Source organism: Thalassophryne amazonica, chromosome 19, assembly GCF_902500255.1.
Source record: "Thalassophryne amazonica chromosome 19, fThaAma1.1, whole genome shotgun sequence".
NCBI lineage: Eukaryota > Metazoa > Chordata > Actinopteri > Batrachoidiformes > Batrachoididae > Thalassophryne > Thalassophryne amazonica.
In genome coordinates this window covers 25,200,795-25,222,088 of record NC_047121.1, presented here as the reverse complement: position 1 = coordinate 25,222,088, position 21,294 = coordinate 25,200,795, and the positions used below count along the sequence as shown (strand labels likewise).

General features: G+C 40.2%; 1 protein-coding gene across 1 annotated transcript in view; it reads right to left on the bottom strand.

The window, feature by feature from the left end:
* Positions 1 to 779: 779 nt before the first annotated feature.
* The window catches only part of vrk1 (VRK serine/threonine kinase 1), a 40,290-nt gene continuing 19,775 nt past the window's right edge, over positions 780 to 21,294 (bottom strand). The window contains exons 8-13 of the mRNA XM_034159438.1: positions 19,125 to 19,257; positions 14,200 to 14,320; positions 14,042 to 14,100; positions 11,320 to 11,474; positions 1,913 to 2,009; positions 780 to 1,118 (exon numbers count right to left, since the gene is read on the bottom strand). Coding sequence (XP_034015329.1) covers positions 952 to 1,118; positions 1,913 to 2,009; positions 11,320 to 11,474; positions 14,042 to 14,100; positions 14,200 to 14,320; positions 19,125 to 19,257 — 732 coding nt within the window. The 3' untranslated portion in view covers positions 780 to 951. The remainder of the gene's footprint in view (positions 1,119 to 1,912; positions 2,010 to 11,319; positions 11,475 to 14,041; positions 14,101 to 14,199; positions 14,321 to 19,124; positions 19,258 to 21,294) is intronic.

The following is a 21,294-nucleotide window of genomic DNA, read 5'->3' as shown; positions in this document are numbered from 1 at the left end:
GGCGCCGTCGTCAGCCTGTTTCAAGCTTAAAACCTCCACATTTCAGGCTCTATTGATCCAGGACGTCGTGACTCGTGTCTCATAATGAACAGTGGCGTTCCTCAAAGATGTCTCTTGGGTCCTACAATGTTCAGTGCATGCAAGGACGGGGTGTTGGGTAGTGTTGTGGAAACGAGGAACTGAATTTGACTATGAAGATGATTCTGCTTTTATTGTGGAATCAATAGATGCAATGAATTGTGAATGTCCTGGATCAAGAATAAGATCCAGGTTTTCACTGAATTCCTGGACTTGACCATCTGTACAATGTGAAAGTGTCAGACTTGTCAGGAGATTCACTTATCTCAACAGTAGCATTCCTGTCTCTGGGTACTCAAGGTTTGAGTTTGAGACATGCCTGGGAAGACCTTATGGAGTCATGAGCCATTGACAGAGGTGTTACATGATGCTGATACCTTTAGAGGAGAATAAAGGTTACTTGAACTACTTGATAATACTGACTCAAATGGCTCACAAAACCTGGATCCATTTAGTGAATTCATCATAAATATTCAAATCAGTAAAATGAGACCAGTTTGCCATTCATACATGTGTGATGAATGCCCTTCAAAAATGTATTATTTTCATACGGTTGTGCAAATGACAAGTTTGATGCTATTCAATAAAACTAGATTTCATTGGATTTCTCAGTTGTGGACAAACTTTTAATGCACTCAACACCAACTATGTGGTGATTCTGAAAAGATTTCTCAAATGTTTAATTTAAAACACAAAATAAAAAATTTTGTTTTGTCTTTATTAGACTTATCTGGCTTCATATATCAAATTCAGCCACATTTCAAAATCAATCAGCTGTAAGAGCAAGAAAACATTCCTACAAAACAATAAAAAGTGATTCTTTTAAGAGGGGGAGGTGTGAGAGGGGACAGAAGTGAACGGTGAGGTGGATGATCAGGCGCTGGTTTTCTTAGGTCTGCCCCTGCGTTTCTGGGCGGGTCCAGGAGAACTCTGAGAGGCCGTATCTGGCACTTTGGATTTTGGAGTGGCCCGTTTTCCAGTGCTGGACACCTTCCGTGGTTTAATGGTCTTTTTAGGACTCTTCTTCACTCCATTTATTTCTGCAAGATATCATTCTAGTTTATGCTAAAGAACACATTTTTGTGGTAAATAAATGAGATGTGAGCAACAAAACAGTCTGGTCCATAAGTAGTTGGACACTGACAATTTTGGTAATTTTGCCTCTTTACCAATTTAAAACAATAAATGTGCTTGTAACTTCATTTTAATTCCATTATAAATGATAAACATGTCACAGTGTCTAACTGCCAAGACTTCCAAAGCCACTAAATTGACATTCTAATCCAATTACATTTTTTCCACAAATCTGATTGGATAATCGTGTGAGATTTCAGACCATGAAATATCATGTGGACGGTGACAAAATATTAAAACCGTTTCACATTTGATGTGTTACTCCACCCCCTGACTGCGTTGCTGCGCAGGTGTCAACAATGACGCTGTCACCTGAGACCTACAGAAACTAGGGCAGCGATGACGATCCCAAAATGCGTGGATTTAATGGATTTAACTGGCTTGATTGATGGATTTACCGTGGATTTAACTCAATGCAGCTCACAAGATGGATAAATCTGTGGGTCTGCTCACAGAATTTCCAGTTTGGCATGAAGACGCTGTTGCTACGTTAAGATTTGACGACCCAACTACACCCTTTCACAACGATTCGCCGACCGATTTACTTACAGAAAAATAAACTGTGCAAACGATGGAATTGGATTAGAATGGGAATAACCCTGCTGTGTCTGATGACGTTCATGCTCAATTTTACGGCCGCAAATTGAGTTTTACCGGCGACGCGTTATTAAGTATTAAAGCCACAAAAAAAAAAATGAACCTGGTTTCTTTGGGATTCTCCTTTTCTTGACAGGGCTTTCATCTGTTTCTTCACTCTCCTCAGCTTCAGCTGCTGCTTTCTTTCTCTTGTTGTTCTTCTGAAATGAGAAATTCAAAGAACAAATAGAAGTGGAAGAAAAAAAAATTCTCCAGAGTAGAAGATGCATTTTTTGCGCCTTGGGGCAACTGTTTGTTGTGATTTGGTGCTATATAAATAAAATTGATTTGATTTGATTTTTGTTTTAATTAAAAAAAAATAATTAACTACTTTTGTGAAGCCCTGTAATGTATACTGCAGTGTGGCGTTCATTTTCATCTGCTTATCAGGGTGCTGTCACAGCTGCAGCAGACCAAGCAGCTCATCCCACACTTTCCAATCCTTAAACTCTTTCTGGGGGATCCCAGGGCGTTCCCAAGACAGCTGAGAAATATAATCCTTCCAGCATGTCCCAGGTCTCCTCCCAGTTGGATTTGTATGGAAGACCTCCCTAGGGAGAAGACCAGGGAGCATCCTCACCTGATGCCAGAACCACCTCAGCTGGCTCCTTTTGATGTGAAGACGCAGCAGCTCCACTCTGAGTCCCTCTAGGACAGTCAAGCATCTCACCGTGATCCCAAAGTGTAAGCCAAGATGCCCGACAGAGGAATCTCATTTTCGCCACTTGTATCCGTGACCTTCTTTTGGTCAATATCCAAAGATCATGACTAAAGTTAATGATAGAAGCATAAATGGTAACTTGCAAGGTTCGCCTCCTGATTCAGAAGGACAGACACACACACACACACACACACACACACACACACACACACACACACACACACACACACACACACACACACACACACACACACACACACACACACACACACACACACACACACACACACACACACACACACACACACACACACACACACACACACACACATCTGGAGAGTATTCACAGTGCTTCGCTTTTCCCACATTTTATGTTACCGCTTTATTCAAAAATGGATGAAATTCATTTTTTCCTCAAAATTCTCTACACAATGCCCCATAATGACAATGTGAAAAAGTCTGAGATTTTAATAATAATAATAATAATAATAAATCCTAAGAAATCACGTGTACATAAGTATTCACAGCCTTTGGCATGAAGCTCAAAATTTAGCTCAGATGCATCCTGTTTCCATTGATCATCCTTGAGATGTTTCTATAGCTTAATTGGAGTCCACCTGGGGTAAATTCAGTTGATTAGACATGATTTGGAAAGGCACACCTGTCTACATATAATGTCCCACAGTTTGACTGTACGAGTCATAGCACAAACCAAGCATGAAGTCAAAGGAATTATCTGTAGACTGTGTGCACACGCACACACACACCGTGAGACATTCTGGGGAAAAAAAAAAAAAAATCAAGCGTTTGTTAATAATAATAATAAAGGCTTATTAATTGAGCAAGCGAGGTTAATAACTGCAGCCATATTATTATTATATACGAGGTCTGTTAGAAAAGTAACGGTCCTTTTTATTTTATGCAAAAAAATACGAGGTCTGTGAGAAAAGAATCTGACCTTTTTATTTTATGCAAAAAATATATGGACTTGATTCATATGTTTTTACGTCAGCCAAGCTTGAACCTTCGTGCGCATGCGTGAGTTTTTCCACGCCTGTCGGTTGCGTCATTCGCCTGTGGGCAGGCTTTAAGTGAGCACTGGTCCACCCCTCTCATCGTTGTTTCATTGCGAGGAAATGGCGGAATGATTTTGGCTTTTTTTCCATCAGAATCTTTTCAGAAACTGTTACAGACAAGCAGCTGGAAACCATTCGAAAAATTTATCTGGCTTTTGGTGAAAATTTTACAGGCTTCACAGAGAATAAGGAGTGTTACTACAGCTTTAAGGACTGCCCACAATGGCGCACGGCGCGCCGTGCTCCGAGCCGCCATCGAGAGGCAGAAACCACCCCATCATTTCTAAACGGATCGCTGTGTGGAGGCAGGACCATCGTGTGCAATTTCTCTGGTTATCACAAGAGCTGGACATCAGCCATTTTCCGGCAGATTTCACTTTTAACAAGAGATTTTGTCATGGAAAGCCGCGCGGAGGCTTCGCGCGTCATGACGGAGCCGCTAATGGAGCGAGACAAAGAACGCCTCCGTTTTGGAGTGTCAGAGGACAAGTTGGGACATGCCTATCTCGGCTTTCAGTGGCTTACCAGTCGAGTGAGTATAAGAGAAATTGTGGAGAGCTTGGCATGTCCCAACTTGTCCTCTGACACTCCAAAACGGAGGCGTTCTTTGTCTCGCTCCATTAGCGGCTCCGTCATGACGCGCGAAGCCTCCGCGCGGCTTTCCATGACAAAATCTCTTGTTAAAAGTGAAATCTGCCGGAAAATGGCTGATGTCCAGCTCTTGTGATAACCAGAGAAATTGCACACGATGGTCCCAGATCCACACAGCCATCCGTTTAGAAATGATCTGGTGGTTTCTGCTTGTCGATCGCGGCTCGAAGCGTGGCGCGCCCTCAGCCGCTGTGGGCCATCCTTAAAGCGGTAGTAACACTCCTTAATCTCTGTGAAGCCCATAAAATTTTCACTGAAAGCCATCTGAATTTATCGAATAGTTTCCACCTGGCTGTCTCACACGGTTCCTGAAAAAATTTTGATGCAACAAAACGGCAGTCGTTCAGACATTCTCCTGACAATGAAAAAACGACGAGAGGGGTGGACCAGTGCTCACTCAAAGCCTGCCAACAGGCGAATGACGCAACCAACAGGCGTGAAAAAACTCACGCATGCGCACGAAGGTTCAAGCTTGGCTGACGTAAAAACATACGAATCAAATCCATATATTTTTTGCATAAAATAAAAAGGTCCGTTACTTTTCTAACAGACCTCGTATGGCTGCGATGCTACACACGCTCCGATTGGCTGATTTCCGGTCTGATATTTTCCCATAAAGAAATTATGAGCAATGAAGAGGATCATTCCTTGAGCAAATTCTATTACACTGAGGAGTATGAAACGGAGGAATTAACAGCAAACAAGCTCGAAGTATACATGCAAAATGAAGACCAACAAGGTGAAAACACGGTTCCGAACAGCCATGAAATAGACTAATTATTAAGCTCGCTTGCTTTGTCTGTAGAGGAATATCAGACCTCTGTTTTTTGCACAGAACTCGCTGCACTCGATCCATACAGTCAACACCCCAGACTGATAGTTTCCCATACAGACCTCGTGCTCTGTCAAACCCTGTTTTTTTTTTTTTTTTTTTAAGTCTGATCAAATACAGGGAACCCTGTGACATCTTGTCAATAAAGATCTGGCAAACTTTAAGCCATGAAGATATTTGTTTCTATATTCCACTACTTTGACCACAGTGCATGCACTAAATGCACCAAGCACTTTAGCATTGCTCAGAGAAATGGGAACAAACAACTGGTGTGGTAAAGAAAAAGAGAATGTGCCTTCTGGTAGACGGTCATTTATCAAAGGCAATCAACTCCACATTTTGTTTTCAGTCGTGGATGTTTAGGTTAGTCTGAACTATCACTCACTGCCAAACCCCCCTTTACACTTTTGCCATTGCGACCTCATGACAATGCAGCACCCACTGAGGTGAACAGATTGGTGGGATAATTACATACAGTAACCAGTGCAACTCCTGGTAGCCCTCTGGCTGGAAATACCACGTCGATGATGGCATATTCCATATGTACAGAGAGAGGGCGGGGGAGAGAGAGAGACTGGAGCAACAGAGCTACAAAGAAATATATCAAGTGAATAATTTGAGGTACTCAGTTTGACGAACTATAGAACTTTGACAAAATCCTGTCTTTTTGTCTTCTCCAATAAACAGGATGGGCAATTCTATGGTAATGGAATTACAACAGCAGCAAAATCTGGACATGTGGCATCTAACCACGACAGATTTCGTTACCGTAGAATTGCCCGGATATCACATTTGTAATGTCTGATTTAGGGTCAGAGACAGCGATACGGATGTGTTTGTCCTAGGGATGGGTACTGATTAAGAGTTTAATCGATATCGATGCCATTATCGATTTGCTTAGTGATCCGATTCTATTTCAATGCCTTCTGTGAATTTTTTTGTGTACTAAAAGTAGGCTTTACAGGTTTGCTATGTCAACAACAGTTTACTGAGTCTTAAAGTAAACAAATATAAAATTCAGCACTGGATCCTAGATCAGTGAACATAAATAAAAATAAATAAAATCTGTCCATGGTCACTGGATCCCAGATCTCTGGACATAAATAAAAAATAAAATTTGTATATGGACACTGGATCATAGATTTGTGGACACAAATTAATAAAATCTGTACCTGGTCACTGGATCCTAGATCTCTGGACATAAACAAAAATAAATCAAATCTGTACATGGTCACTGGATCCTTGATGCCTGGACATAAATAAAAGATAAAATCTGTACATGGTCACTGGATCATAGATTTCTGGACATAAATAAAACATCTGTACATGGTCAAAAAAGTTAATAAATATAGCCTTCTTAGCAAACAAAAACTTTGAATCAAGTAATACTAACACTTTTCATTTGAATGTGTAACAGTACAGCAATTAGAAAAAATAGACATGTCAGTGGATCATAGATTTGTGGACATAAATAAAACTAAAACAAATCTGTACATGGTCACTGGATCCAAGATCTCTGGACATAAATAGAAATAAACAAAATCTGTAGTTTTTTCAAAAGCATCTCCTTTCAGGTATAGATTAGATAAATTTAACTCCACAGCCTCTGAGCTGTGGTCTTACGGCCGGCTGAGCTGCACGCCAAGATCAATGTAATTCATAAAGAATGGAGTTTCATTTTGGAAGAAAAAAAAAAGATGTTTTGGTTGGTTGGAGTTTGTTGTCTGTATTACATTTGGAAAGAGGTGTCATTTGATTTAAAACGCCGATTTGCTCTGTTACTAATTCCGGAAATCAACTTTCCAACTTTACTCAGCAAAGAGTCGCAAGTGTTTGGAGCTGTGCAGCTAGTCCCACAAAACAGAGCATATTATTATTATTATTATTATTATTTCCTTTACCTGACAGACAGTAACTTCAGTTTACGAACTGGCAAAGCGGGTCCAGCTCACGCCAGAAAACCACCGCATAAAACTCCAGTGTGAAACAAAGGACGATTCTTGTTTCTTGCCCGCAAGCCCGCAATAAGACAACAGTCCCAGTTAGTGACTTTAATCAGCAGAAAGGTGACTCACGATTGACATCTTTAAATGGCTCTTTGGGGGGGTGGGGGTGGGTGGGGGGGTGTTAATGAAGAAATTGCAGACCCTCCACTTCTGAAAAGCAGCGAAGCAGCAGGTCGCACAACTGCTTTGTTGCTTCAAGCAGACGGGTCTGCAATCAGTGGGGAGAATTGGTCATTTTCTGATACACACCCTCAAAAACAATGGCCCTCCGGCGTAATGTGAACTGAAGGACAGATCAGGGAATCATTAAGCAAAAAGGCTATAGATGTCGGTGGATCTTATCGTTTATCGATTCTTAACATGAACTGTTTTTCGATAACCATCCCTAGTTTGTACTGTTGGTGCACTGCTGAGTGAATGACAACACAAAGGGAGTTACTGATGATCACTGAACAATGAAATGATTGCAAAAATCTGAAAAATCTGATTTTCTTACAAATTACAGATGACCGGCAAAATGTAGCTAGACAGTTTGATCATGCAAACGATACTGAAATATTAGTAGAAGAGACCCAGTCCTCCCTCACAAGGCCGACTTGTGAGGGAGATGTTAGTCCAATGGATTATCTAGCTGAATTGAACCAGTGTTAAAAAATACGGAGTATGAGAAAGATTGTGCATTACTAATCAGCACTGGCTGCTTCACTTCTGAGGTTTGACAGGATCAGGTACACACAAAGCAGAATGGCTGTACTCACAACAACTATAAACTCTATTATTCAAACACATTAAGAGTTTGGGATCATAAAGATTCCATTTAACTGAGTACAGAGGTCCAAATTAATAACGAGAAAATTATCAAACCTTTATTCTAAAGATCCAAGAGATCCTAAGGATCACAGTTAAGAACTGAGGCTGTAAGAATTGTCAGAAAATAAAGCCCTTGTAGCCTTTTTAACATCTGTTTCCTGTAATTCCTTCAGAACATCATACTCGTATACGTGGCTGAGTCATATACGTGAACTGAGTTGTGCACTGCAGGAACTAATTCTGCCTTCAGCAGCGTTCATCAGTTAGCCTTTGTTCATGTCCTTTCTAATATTTTAATCACACAATTTATACCAAATGTCAAATACAAATAAACACAAAAGCAGGAAAAATAAACACAGACAGCAAATATAAAATGACATAACTGATGGCAAACAGATGTTAAATTAATTTTAAGGTTAGCCTTCAAAGATTTGGGCGCACGGCAGAAAAAGGCTCGAAAACCTGCTGACCCCTTAGCCTTGGGAACATAGAGCAAGCCCGAATCGTACAGCACACGAGAAACCTCAGAAGGTTTAACAAGTTTAAAGGCCCCACAACTGATGGTATTAACACTGCATCGGAATCTGGTCTGAATTAAAAAAATGTGGATCAGCCAATCTAAACTGTTCATTTTCCAGCCATCATGATAGTTACCTTCACACAAAACTAAAGCAGGTCAGACAGGGATGACGTAATGACTTGATTTGAGACAGCAAGGCTGAACTGGTGAAAACCAGTTAGACTAACAGACCAAAGAGAGAGCAAAAAAATCTCAGTTACAATTAGATGAAATTATTTTATGCTACTATTTAGTCTCATTTTGTCCAACGGATGTACTATGCTTGCCAGGATGGCAGGGGATGTGAGGGCATCCAACACTGATCAAGCTGAGCCTAAGCCAACGGTGGTGACTTTGCCTCTGGTTAATATATATATATATCCATCCATCCATTTTCTTCCGCTTTATCCGGAGTCGGGTCGCGGGGGCAGCAGTTCAAGCAAAGCCGCCCAGACCTCCCGATCCACACACACCTCCCCCAGCTCCTCCGGGGGAACCCCAACGCGTTCCCAAGCCAGCCGAGAGATGTAGTCCCTCCAGCGTGTCCTGGGTCTTCCCCGGGGCCACCTCCCAATGGGACGTGCCCGGAACACCTCTCCAGCGAGGCGTCCAGGGGGCATCCGGAAAAGATACCCGAGCCACCTCAACTGACTCCTTTCGATGTAAAAAATCAAGGACCGAGACGTTGCCCGGTATGGCGGAGCCGGGGCCCCACCCTGGAGCCAGGCCTGGGGTTGGGGCTTGCGCGCGAGCAACTGGTGGTCAGGCCTTAGCCCATGGGGCCCAGCCGGGCTCAGCCCGAAAGAGCGACGTGGGCCCGCCCTCCTGTGGGTTCACCACCTGCAGAGGGGGCCATGGGGGTCAGGTGAAGATTGGGTGGCGGTCGAGGGCGGGTGGCCCGGAGGCCCGGCCCATGCTCACAGCCCCTGGCTGTTGGGATGTGGAATATATATATAATGTTTGTGTGTGTGTGTGTGTGTGTGTGTGTGTGTGTGTGTGTGTGTGTGTGTGTGTGTGTGTGTGTGTGTGTGTGTGTGTGTGTGTGTGTGTGTGTGTGTGTGTGTGTGTGTGTGTGTGTGTGTGTGGATTATCAAACACTGGAGAAAATTTTCCTCTGGACCATTATTGTGATGGCACAATAGACATCATGTCTGTGATATGATGACTCACAACCACCCAGGTCTTTTTAAAAATATTTGTGTACCATGAACTATCACACTCACACCAGTGAGTTAATGGTGTTGTTTTTTTGTTTTTTGTTTTTTTTTTTATCTTTCTTCTAAATAGCTTACCATCACCTCCTGGCAGATGCCAAAGATGTGAACAAACAGCCATAAATGGGCCAGTTGTACTGGTCCGATATCAGTGGTGGGCACAGTTCTGCTACTCAGCTAATGAAAAAGTTAGCGGATTAGGAATAGACAGAACACCTGGTTCCTGTAGTTTGACTTTCATTTTCAACATGGCTGCTAGCAGCCATCTTGGATTTGCCATTGATGCTTTGCTCATAAAATTTCTGTGTTCCTTAACTCTTATACAGGTTTAAAAACACCTTAATTACAGTAAAACTTGCATATAATGGATTCAAGTGGACCAGCGAATTTTGTCTGTTATAATTGAAATCTGTTATATGTAAAAAAACAGACAAAATCCGTTGTGTATCAGGGCTGTGAAAAAAAAATTGTGAAATCAGAGGAAAATTTGCATGGGGTCTGGGGGTTGCAGCTCCCCCCTGACTTAGGGTCTGGGGCCTGCGGGGCCCAGAAACCAAATCAATTTTGTATCTAATGATAGATTTTCAGCATCTTCTGGATGAAAAAAAATCTCAAAAGAAGTGCATATTTAAATGATCCTAAATTCAACCTTTCATTTGAACTGTCAAGGACAATGTTGAAATAACAGACTATGACACGGAAGTAGGACCTGGAATGATGTTCCTTTTAATTGTAAATGAAATTATGCATGAACTCAGAAGAATTAAACTACATGAAATTCATAAAGACTGTTAAAGCATTTAAAAAACAACAGCTAAAGCTTGTACAATATTTTGAAAATTATGGCAAAATACCAACAACATACCTTATAGCAAAAAAGTCACATATTCTTGTGGAAATTCCTGTAAATCCATTCAAAGCAACAGTGTCATTTGGTTTGATGTATGCTGAGGACAAAAATAAATATGTTTGCATCATTCAACTGAGAAAATATTGCTTTATTTGTACTTTACGAGTGAAAAATACATTGTGGTCTAATGGGTCCCCACACGGTAAGCTTAAGGTTTAAAATAGTACGATAGGATGATGGTTAACCATGGCTGAATGTTCGCACTGTTTGAAATTTTTTTTTTTTTTCTCCTCTAACCTTTGACATACATGAGCAATCTTGTTCATTTTAGAGGACCCTATACTGTTTGTCATACATGACATAACGCCAGCAACAGATTTTCCAGAAGCAACACGTGTACTAAGTGTAGAACAGTTGCAACATGCAGGTGTGCCACCATGTCTGCAGGTATATCACGGTTGTTTTTGCACACCTTGCATGGTACAAGCTTGGGGCATTGCGTCATCTTGCCATATGCTTGACCAACACATTATGTAATTAAAAACTATGCTGCATCAAATTTGTGAGCAATCCTGATCTTAACACACTGTTTTGAAATGGGTAAACACCATGGGACCCTTGCTTTATGGACCAACATATTAACGCACAGAAATTAAATCAACAGAAAACTTTCACATTTAACACACCAGATAATGTCAACAATTACTTCCAACTTAACTGATTAATCAATTAATCATTTTGGCATGAGCAAGAACAACTCATTTTTGAATAAAACTGTGATATATTGTGTACGTGCGTGTGTGTGTACTGACCTGGGCAGGAAGTGATGAAGCTCCTTTGACAGCAGTGAACTCCAGCTTGCCATCGTCTTTCAGTCCAGCTTGCAGGATACAGCGTAACTTCTCGTATGGAGGTTTGTCTTGGTAACCCAAAGCTTTAACCTCCTCCATGAACCTCTGGATCTCATCTACAACACAACGCCATGGCACAGTTCTGTAAACTGAGAGCCTTTAATTACTTCAGCAGAGTCATATCAATGAAAGCAGTACTACTCCAATCAAAACATTCTCAATACTGTATTTCACTCATACCTACTCCAACATCCAAATGATATATAATACAAACATGGTCCTGGAGTGCACCAGAGGTGGAGGCTTTGGGTGCTTCCTATTCGTATGTCATTGTGCTTCCAAGTTCAGGTTTTGTTTCACATGTATGATCTTCAATTAATTATATTTTATTTATTTATTTAATTATTATTAATCAATTATAAATTAAGAAGGTCCTACAGATTACACTCTGCATTAAATTAGCAGAGTTTTTAAAAGAAAGAAATTATGTATATATAACAACAGCAAATCTTTTGAGGGTTTTTTTCCCCCTCTCTGTGTATGTATGTATACAGTAAGTAAGTCCCTTCGGCTGCTCCCTTGTTTGCACTCGGGGTCGCCACAGCAAATCCAAGGTGGATCTGCATGTTGAATTGGCACAGGTTTTACGCCGGATGCCCTTCCTGACGCAACTCCGCATTACATGGAGAAATGTGGCAGGGGTGGGATTTGAACCCGGAGCCTTCTGAACTGAAACCAAGCGCATTAACCACTTGGCCACCACCCCTGCTGTATGTATGTATACAGTAAATACTTATAATCTCATCACAAATTTGTTTAATCATTTTACCTAACAGAAAATATAGTTGAATGAAATGGCCCACTTGAATTAAGAGAGACAGAATATTTCAAATACAGTCAATAAAGTACCTCAATCTACAATATTGAGCTTCATTCTCAATAAGTATTAATTTTGTTAGGGTTGAATATCTGGACAGGGATTACCCAACCTATACACAGACATACTGTGAGTGCTGTACAAAGTGGAATAAAGACTGGCGTTCATCAGGGATGTGTTCTGGGCATTGGGTAGAGCGGGACAATGCTGTGATTTTTACAGAATCAATGGAAACCTTATCACAGCACTTGATAAAACAGGAATCGGAGTGTCTGGGTTTTTGATTATTCTGGATCAGGATACAGGCTTTTGATAACTTCCCGGGACTCAGTCATCAGAAGTGTATCTGTATGCTGCTGAAGTGTTAAAATTGTAGAGACCGTCATTTATTTCAGCTGTAACATTCACGGCTCTGGGTCCTGGGCCTTTGAGATCGAGAGGCGCCTGGAAAAAGCTTATGGTGTCTTGAGGTTGCTAATGGTGTTTGGTGATGCTAATATTTTTGCAGGAGGCTAAAGGCCCAAGTGTTTGAGGTCCTGGTGCTACCAGTTTTACTTTATGGTTGTGAGACCTGGACACTAACCACTGAATTAAGGCAATGACTGGATATACTTGGTACGGGATCTTTCGAGTATCCTCGGGTACCACTGGAATGACTTTGTGTCAAACAAGCAGTTACTTAGGCAGATTAAGATAAGTATTAACTTGCATTGTGTGAGAGCACCAGCTTCAACATTTTGGCCATGTAGCATATTTCTTTATACTTGAAGTGCAATGCCAGCATATGCTCCCAGACTTGACATGAAAATGTGACAGACTGATTTTTTTTCAAAACTGTTTTGGATATTCAAAATTCATTTAGATTCTTAAAGACACAATTAAATACCAATGTACATATGCATAAATATTTATAACCAAAAATTAACAATAATAATCCAATACATAAAGCACCTAAAATGTCTGATTCTCTCTGTGTATCAGTGTGTCTCCGCAGGGCCAACAGACATATGGATAAAGAAGTGGAGCATGGGTGAGAGCATGTATGACCTGGGCAGAATAAATGAAGCATGAACAAAGACAAGTTTAGTTTGGGTGTGTATTAAATCATACGTTTAAAGGCTGAGAGGGGGTTCTCATAATGGTTTTGCTTTAGTTTGGGCAAGAAAATTGGCAAAAAAAAACATGTATGGAATGATATGAACATGTAATATGCAAGTTTGTATTTTTGAGCCACATTATAAATCCCACTGCTCACAATGGAGGAACTCGGCTCAGGCTGAGATAGGTGTGATGTCAGTGTCTTAACAGTTCTATCTAATCTAATCACACTCAGCCCCACAACAATTATAGCTATAATAATTAATATAATTATAGTTAGCTTTTATTCTTTGGGAGATTTTATATACATCAATTTAATTTAATACATTTACAAAAATATAGACTACCATTGAAAAGTCTGGACACAGTTTCCCCATTCACTGCACATGGAAACAAGTCTACCCAACAGTAAAAATAGGGTCAAGCCAGCCCATGCATGTTCCCATTCAACTGATTGGGAAAGCGTGTCCAGTCATTTGACTGGTACTGTAAATTTTAAGTATTTTTATTTTGGGGAATTTCAGCTTGATTAGAGTGGATTTATCCATGAGGATTTACTTATGGCCTCTGACAACAAAGGGACTATATATAAAAATGGTCATGGTACCTAAATGGTTAATGTAATGTTTTTCTTATATTTTCTCTTGTAGAGAAATGTGAAGCTGAGGTTTACACATTTCATCTGCTGTGTGTGCGTGTGTGTCTTACCTGGTTTATCCTGAGAAGAGAAACACTCTGCCATGAAGGCAGAGATGTCTTCCTGATGTCTGGAAGAGAGAAGGATGATTTCTCTCTGATAGGAAGTTCAAAAATGACTGGGGCATTAAGACAATAAGACAAAGGCATTTGTCAGTTGATTGTCCTACTTGATTTTGGAGTCTCTAACATAGATGGGGTCTTGCAGCTTGCCTTCCCAAGGCAGGCGGCCACACAGCCACTGAACCATGCAGTAGAACAGAATCTCCAGGTCTCCCCGCCTGCATGCAGCTGGAATCAGCATACAAGAGCAACACGGTCAACAGATGCAGTCTGGTCCATAAGTAGGTGGACAGTAACAGCTTTTGTAATTTAAGTCTGCACCACCATAAGAATAGACCTGCAGGGTTCTAGCTAGCGCAAACTTGCATTACGGTCCGTTACGATATAATTTTGGACCGTGTAATCAACCGTTTCTACAACCCCTGGCAAAAATTATGGAATCACCGGCCTCAGAGGATGCTCATTCAGTTGTTTAATTTTGTCGAAAAAAAAGCAGATCACAGACATGACACAAAACTAAAGTCATTTCAAATGGCAACTTTCTGGCTTTAAGAAACACTATAAGAAATCAAGAAAAAAAGATTGTGGCAGTCAGTAACGGTTACTTTTTTAGACCAAGCAGAGGAAAAACATATGGAATCACTCAATTCTGAGGAAAAAATTATGGAATCACCCTGTAAATTTTCATCCCCCAAATTAACACCTGCATCAAATCAGATCTGCTCATTGACACTGACCCTATGCCATGACATTGATCCTATGTGTCTTTTTGCAAGGAATGTTTTTGCAGTTTTTGCTCTATGGCAAGATGCATTATCATCTTGAAAAATTATTTCATCATCCCCAAACATCCTTTCAATTGTCCAAAATATCAACATAAACTTGTGCATTTATTGATGATGTAATGACAGACATCTCCCCAGTGCCTTTACCTGACATGGAGCCCCATATCATCAATGACTGTGGAAATTTACATGTTCTCTTCAGGCAGTCATCTTTATAAATCTCATTGGAAAGGCACCAAACAAACGTTCCAGCATCATCACCTTGCCCAATGCAGATTCGAGATTCAGCACTGAATATGACTTTCATCCAGTCATCCACAGTCCACGATTGCTTTTCCTTAGCCCATTGTAACCTTGTTTGTTTCTGTTTAGGTGTTAATGATGCCTTTCGTTTAACTTTTCTGTATGTAAATCCCATTTCCTTTAGGCGGTTTCTTACAGTTCGGTCACAGACGTTGACTCCAGTTTCCTCCCATTCGTTCCTCATTTGTTTTGTTGTACATTTTTCGATTTTTGAGACATATTGCTTTAAGTTTTCTGTCTTGACGCTTTGATGTCTTCCTTGGTCTACCAGTATGTTTGCCTTTAACAACCTTCCCATGTTGTTTGTATTTGGTCCAGAGTTTAGACACAGCTGACTGTGAACAACCAACATCTTTTGCAACATTGCGTGATGATTTACTCTCTTTTAAGAGTTTGATAATCCTCTCCTTTGTTTCAATTGACATCTCTCGTGTTGGAGCCATGATTCATGTCAGTCCACTTGGTGCAACAGCTCTCCAAGGTGTGATCACTCCTTTTTAGATGCAGACTAACGAGCAGATCTGATATGATGCAGGTGTTAGTTTTGGGGATGAAAATTTACAGGGTGACTCCATAATTTTTTCCTCAGAATTGAGTGATTCCATATTTTTTTCCTCTGCTTGGTCTAAAAAAGTAACCGTTACTGACTGCCACAATCTTTTTTTCTTGATTTCTTATAGTGTTTCTTAAAGCCAGAAAGTTGCCATTTGAAATGACTTTAGTTTTGTGTCATGTCTGTGATCTGCTTTTTTTCTACAAAATTAAACAACTGAATGAACATCCTCCGAGGCCGGTGATTCCATAATTTTTGCCAGGGGTTGTACAGCACAACTCCAGTTTGAAGCGTGAATGAAGCAATGCTTCGATTCAATGGCTCATGGCTCTTTGATTCGCTGCTCTTCAGAAGCTGTAAGTCCGCTTCTTAAACCCTCTCAAAGCCATTAAAATATCATGAGTCATTTTTGTGTGTATTAAAGTCGCTAACTACTAGGACTCTTGTCTTGTTTCAGTCAACAAACAAGAATCGTCCTCCGTTCCGCACAGCTCCAAACGCTGCGCGGCTCTCTGCTGAGACAGAGTCCGCTCAGAATTAATAACTTCAAAACGAATTGCTGCTTTAAATAAAATGACACCTCTTACAAACGTTGCAATACAGACAAACTACAATTGACTAAAACGTTTTTCCTCCCAAAATGAGACGTCCTACATTCTTTATGAACCTGACGTGGAGCGCAGCGAGCTGTAGAGCTCAGCTCAGATATGGAAAGACATTCATGCCAATAATAATGTCTGAAAGGAAATGCTTTTGACAAAAACTAACATTTTATTTCTGTTTATGTCCAGAAATCAAAGGATCCACCATGTAGAGTTTATTATGTCCAGAGTTTAAGGATCCAGTAACCAACTTCATATTTATTTACTTTAAGACTCAATAAAATGTTGTTCAGTTTCAATTTAATCAGCTTATAAAGTGCCAAATTACAACAAAAGCCATCTCAAGGTGCCTCACACAGAACAGTTCAACATAAAAAATTAAAATAAATAAATAAAAAGAAAAAAATTAAAATACCTAATTAAAAATAGAAGTAAAAGAATAAAACACAAAATAAAAACTACTCATAAGAAAGAGAACAAAAATAGGTTTTAAGTCTTGACTTAAAAATGTCCACGGACACTGACTGCCTCACTGAGGGCCATGTACTGGCAAACCCAGAATGAGATTGCCCACTCAACTAACTTCCCCTATCTTTTGGACATGATGAAGGGACTTGGGCTGTCGTACCTGGCTTTTCCCCCTTGGGTACAATGGCCAATTTTTAGTTTAAATTTTCAAAAGCTGCCCCCCTTCCGCACCATTCCCCCAAAATATGTGAGACATATTTTGCTAATTTCTGTTGTTGGAGCAACAACAGTCTTTTCAAATCGAAACCACCTCCATGCTAGTCAGGCTGATCTACGTGTAACAACTCAGTGTTCTGAAGGAGATTGTGAGGCTAGAGGTGTTTGCATGTTGTCTTTTTTCAATTGTTTTTTTTTTTTTTTAAACCTCAATCATGCTAAGTGCTAACCTGTGTTGTGGTGACCCTGCTGGTGAGAAATCATGTGACTGTGAATCTTGTTTTGCTGCACGCACCTTTGATCCAGTGAATGTGTGGACTCTGAATGCATGGACAAAGTCATTTAATACTCATACCATCAGATGGCATATTGTTAAAACACCAATCACAATATTATTGTATAGTGCACAGCCGTACTCTTGACGACCTTTTCAAGTGGACAAGGGCACAATTCATTTATATGTGCTCGATTATTCGACATAGTGTTCACAATTTAGCCTCAAGTGTACTCAACTCCAAGCCAAAGTCTCTGGTGTAAAACCCCCAAAGACAGAGCTCATCGCAAAAAGGTCATGGGTTCACTTCCATGTGGTCTTTTCTCTGTCAAGTTTGCATGTTCTCCGTATGTTTGTGTGGGTTCCCTCTGGGTGCCCTGGCTTCCACCCACTTCCACAGACATCCAGGTTACATGAACTGGTGACTCTAAACTGACTGCAGGTGTGCGCGTGTGGGTGTGTGTGTGTGTGTGTGTGCAACCGAGTTTGTCTGTCTGTGTGTGGCCCTGTGACAGACTGGCGTCCTGTTAGTGCAGCGGGTAACTGAAAAAAATGCTTCAATTGGTGATGCAAGCACCAAATTTGGCACTCATACTCCTTAGACATTACTCTTTTAAAAATGCCGAGTGGCCACATGAAATTTAAATAGGCAGTCAAGAAGGGGTCAATTGAAGAGTTACACACGGGTCAAAATTTAAAAATGCTCCAATCATATTGAAACCTATGCCACATTATTTGCCTGATCAGAAAGATTCCAAAAAAGGTATGGTTTGGACGGTCTGTAACTGAATTCTATGGAGTTATGGGATAAAAACAGCAAGAATGGTGACAAAGGTCAATTTCAATTTGCTCTAATTTTGGTAAAAAGTGATGCAAATTATTAGTTGAGTGGATATGGTTTTAAAAAGGAATAGTTTGCATCATGTATCATGCTTAGTTATTATGTTACAGGGTAGCATATGTCACATGTCATAGAATCCAATGGATGCCGACACTGTTTAACCTTTACTTTGCAAACCAAGCACGCAACAGAGTCAAAACTATTACATTTATTAATCCTATTAGTTCAACCAGTAATTTGCATCACTTTTTAATAAAAACTGGAGCAACTTTAACTTTTGACCCCTGTATAAACTGAAATTGAACATTCTCAGTGTTTTTGCTGTTTTTACCCCATAACGCCATAACATTCATTCACAGATAGTCCAAACTACAACTTTTTGAAATCTGTATGATCAGACAAATAATATGGTTGGAAAATTTTTAAATTTTGACCGACCCCTGTGTAATTCTTCAATTGACCCCTTCTTGGCCGCCTATTGAAAGTTCATGTGGCCACTCTGCATTTTTAAAAGAGTAATGTCTCTGGAGTATGTGTGTCAAATTTGGTGCTTGCATCACCATTTAAAGGATCCCTCAGTAAATATTCACTTATCTGCTGCACTATGTCCAGTGTGTACCCCGCATCATGCCCTGTGTCTGCTGGGATGGGCTCCAGCCCCCCTATGACCCTTGACTGTAGTGTAAAAAACAAATAAATGACAACACTGGTCAACATGATTTTTCTTACGTCAAGTTTTTCAATGGATTTTGGGTAATTTGGGGGTGTTAGTTTTTGCCAATCACATTACGTTTTTGAGATATGAAAACTTTTTAAGTGATATTGTTGTTGTTGACCAGTGCTATGCTTTTTAATAAATATGCAGAGTTCATAAACCTTTGTTTGACTAATTTATTGTGAATCTGCTCATCACACATCATGCTGCCCACCACCACAAGTCAATTCTCAGCCTCTGGGATACACTGTAAATGACTCATTTTTGTTCCTTACCTACTCCTTTGTGAGCATCAATGCTTGTGAACTCAATAGTACCATCATGGCACTTCTTAGGATCCTCCTTGTACTCTTTCAGGACTCCATCTATTGAGTACCGATATGCCAGTCCATAATCCACTAAGTAAACCTACAGTTGACAAACACAGAGATTCAGGCATCCACACAGATACACAAACAAAGCAGTGGCCATCTGATTTTTTTTTACATTTTGTTGTATGGACCTAGGATCATGGAAATGATCAGGTTTTGCAGCCAATGTGGATATCCACATTGGCTGCAAAACCAGATTCTAGATCCACATCAGTACAATTTACACTCCATGCTAAGAAACACAGGTGACTCATGATTGACAGTTCATTAAGTTACGTAGGTGCATCTGAAAACATAGAATATCATTAAAAAACTTCAATATTTTTGTGAGATATTTCAGAAAGTGAAAATTTTATAGTCATTACATAAACACATCACACCTTGACAATTTAGCCAGCATACACCGAGCGTATTAAAAACGCTGGCGTACAGTAAGTCTAATAAGTTGTGGCTAGGTTTTGTCTAAGTTAAGAGCACGTTAAAGCACGCCGATATACGTTGTAATACAGCGAGTACCTCAAAAAAATTTGGGCAAGCACATTATTTTCGACGCATGCCAGCGTATGGTTCATACGTCCCGCGTACGCGGATCATAAGCTGTAGGTAAGGTATGTGATTGTTGACATATTTCTTGTAAGTTACTCATAAGTTGAAATACAGTGAGGCAAATAAGTATTTGATCTACTATCGATATTGCAAGTTTTCCTACCTACAAAGAATGGAGAGGTCTGTAATTTTTATTGTAGGTACACTTCAGCTGTGAGAGACAGAATTTAAAAATAAAAAAAAATTTCAGAAAATCACAATGTATGATTTTTAAATAATTAATTTGCATTTTACTGCATGAAATAAGTATTTGATACAACAAAAAGCATTTGGTACAGAAACCTTTGTTTACAATTACACAGAGCATATGTTTCCTGTAGCTCCTGTAGTCCACAATTGCATACTGCAGCAGGGATTTTGGTCCACTCCTCCATACAGATGTTCTCCAGATCTTTCAGGTTTAGAGTTTCAGCTCCCTCCAAAGATTTTCTATTGAACTCAATAGAAAATCTTTGGAGGGAGCTGTTCAGGTCTGGAGACTGGCCAGGCCACTCCTTAGTTGCCCTGCCTGTGTGTTTCGGGTCATTGTCATGCTGGAAGACCTAGCCACGACCATCTTTAATGCCGTTAGTGAGGGAAGGAGGTTGTTTGGCAGACTCTCGCGATACAATAATCCAAATAATTACAATAATTAATAATCCCATTAATCCATTTGATCGCTTTGGGTGAAGAGACTCCATCCCAAACATGCTGCTGTGGTCCGAAATGACACATGCGCAGTGGAGGCAGGGTGGACCAATTTTTAGGGGTGGACTGTTCAGTCTGCAACACCGGATCCCGTCAGATCTCAGAAAGTAAGAAGAGTGTGTCCTGGCTCATACTTTGATGGAAGACCTCTTAGGAAGACCAGGGGCTTTGTCCGTTTCTCCAGGTGAAACTGGAGTTATATCAGGAAGGACAGCCGGCGTAAAATGTGCCAAATCCCGATGCAGATCTGTGCTAGTGACCCCCAATGAACAGGAACAGTCAAAGGTCTAACAACAACAAGTAGCATTAAATAGTCACAATGCAGTACCTAAGGACCCAACTCAAAGTATTGGCACTGCGTTGTTCAAGCACAGAGGCAGGGCGAAGTTCAAATTCGAACATCTCACCTTAAAACACCTGTATTCAGAGTCAGGCTGCCAGATTTGACAGCTGTTGCTACACTAAATAAATAAGTCATGACTCACCAGTATCACTGGTTAAGATTCACAGACTCACTCACTTGTTAATATGTTTACAAATTGTTGTGGGACCTATTTTTAATGCATCGTTAAGTTTAACTAAAACTAACCTGATACCGGTTTCTAAGAAATTATATTTTTTCAGAAAATGAAACAAATTCCTTCAACAACTTGCATAAAAAGGTGACAGCAGAAACTTATGAATATACTGATGTAGTTATCTCTGTATCAACAAAATTTCATTCTGCCATTATTTACTGTACATTTTACTGTTACTAGTAAAAAGTAAGGCTGCTTCTCAC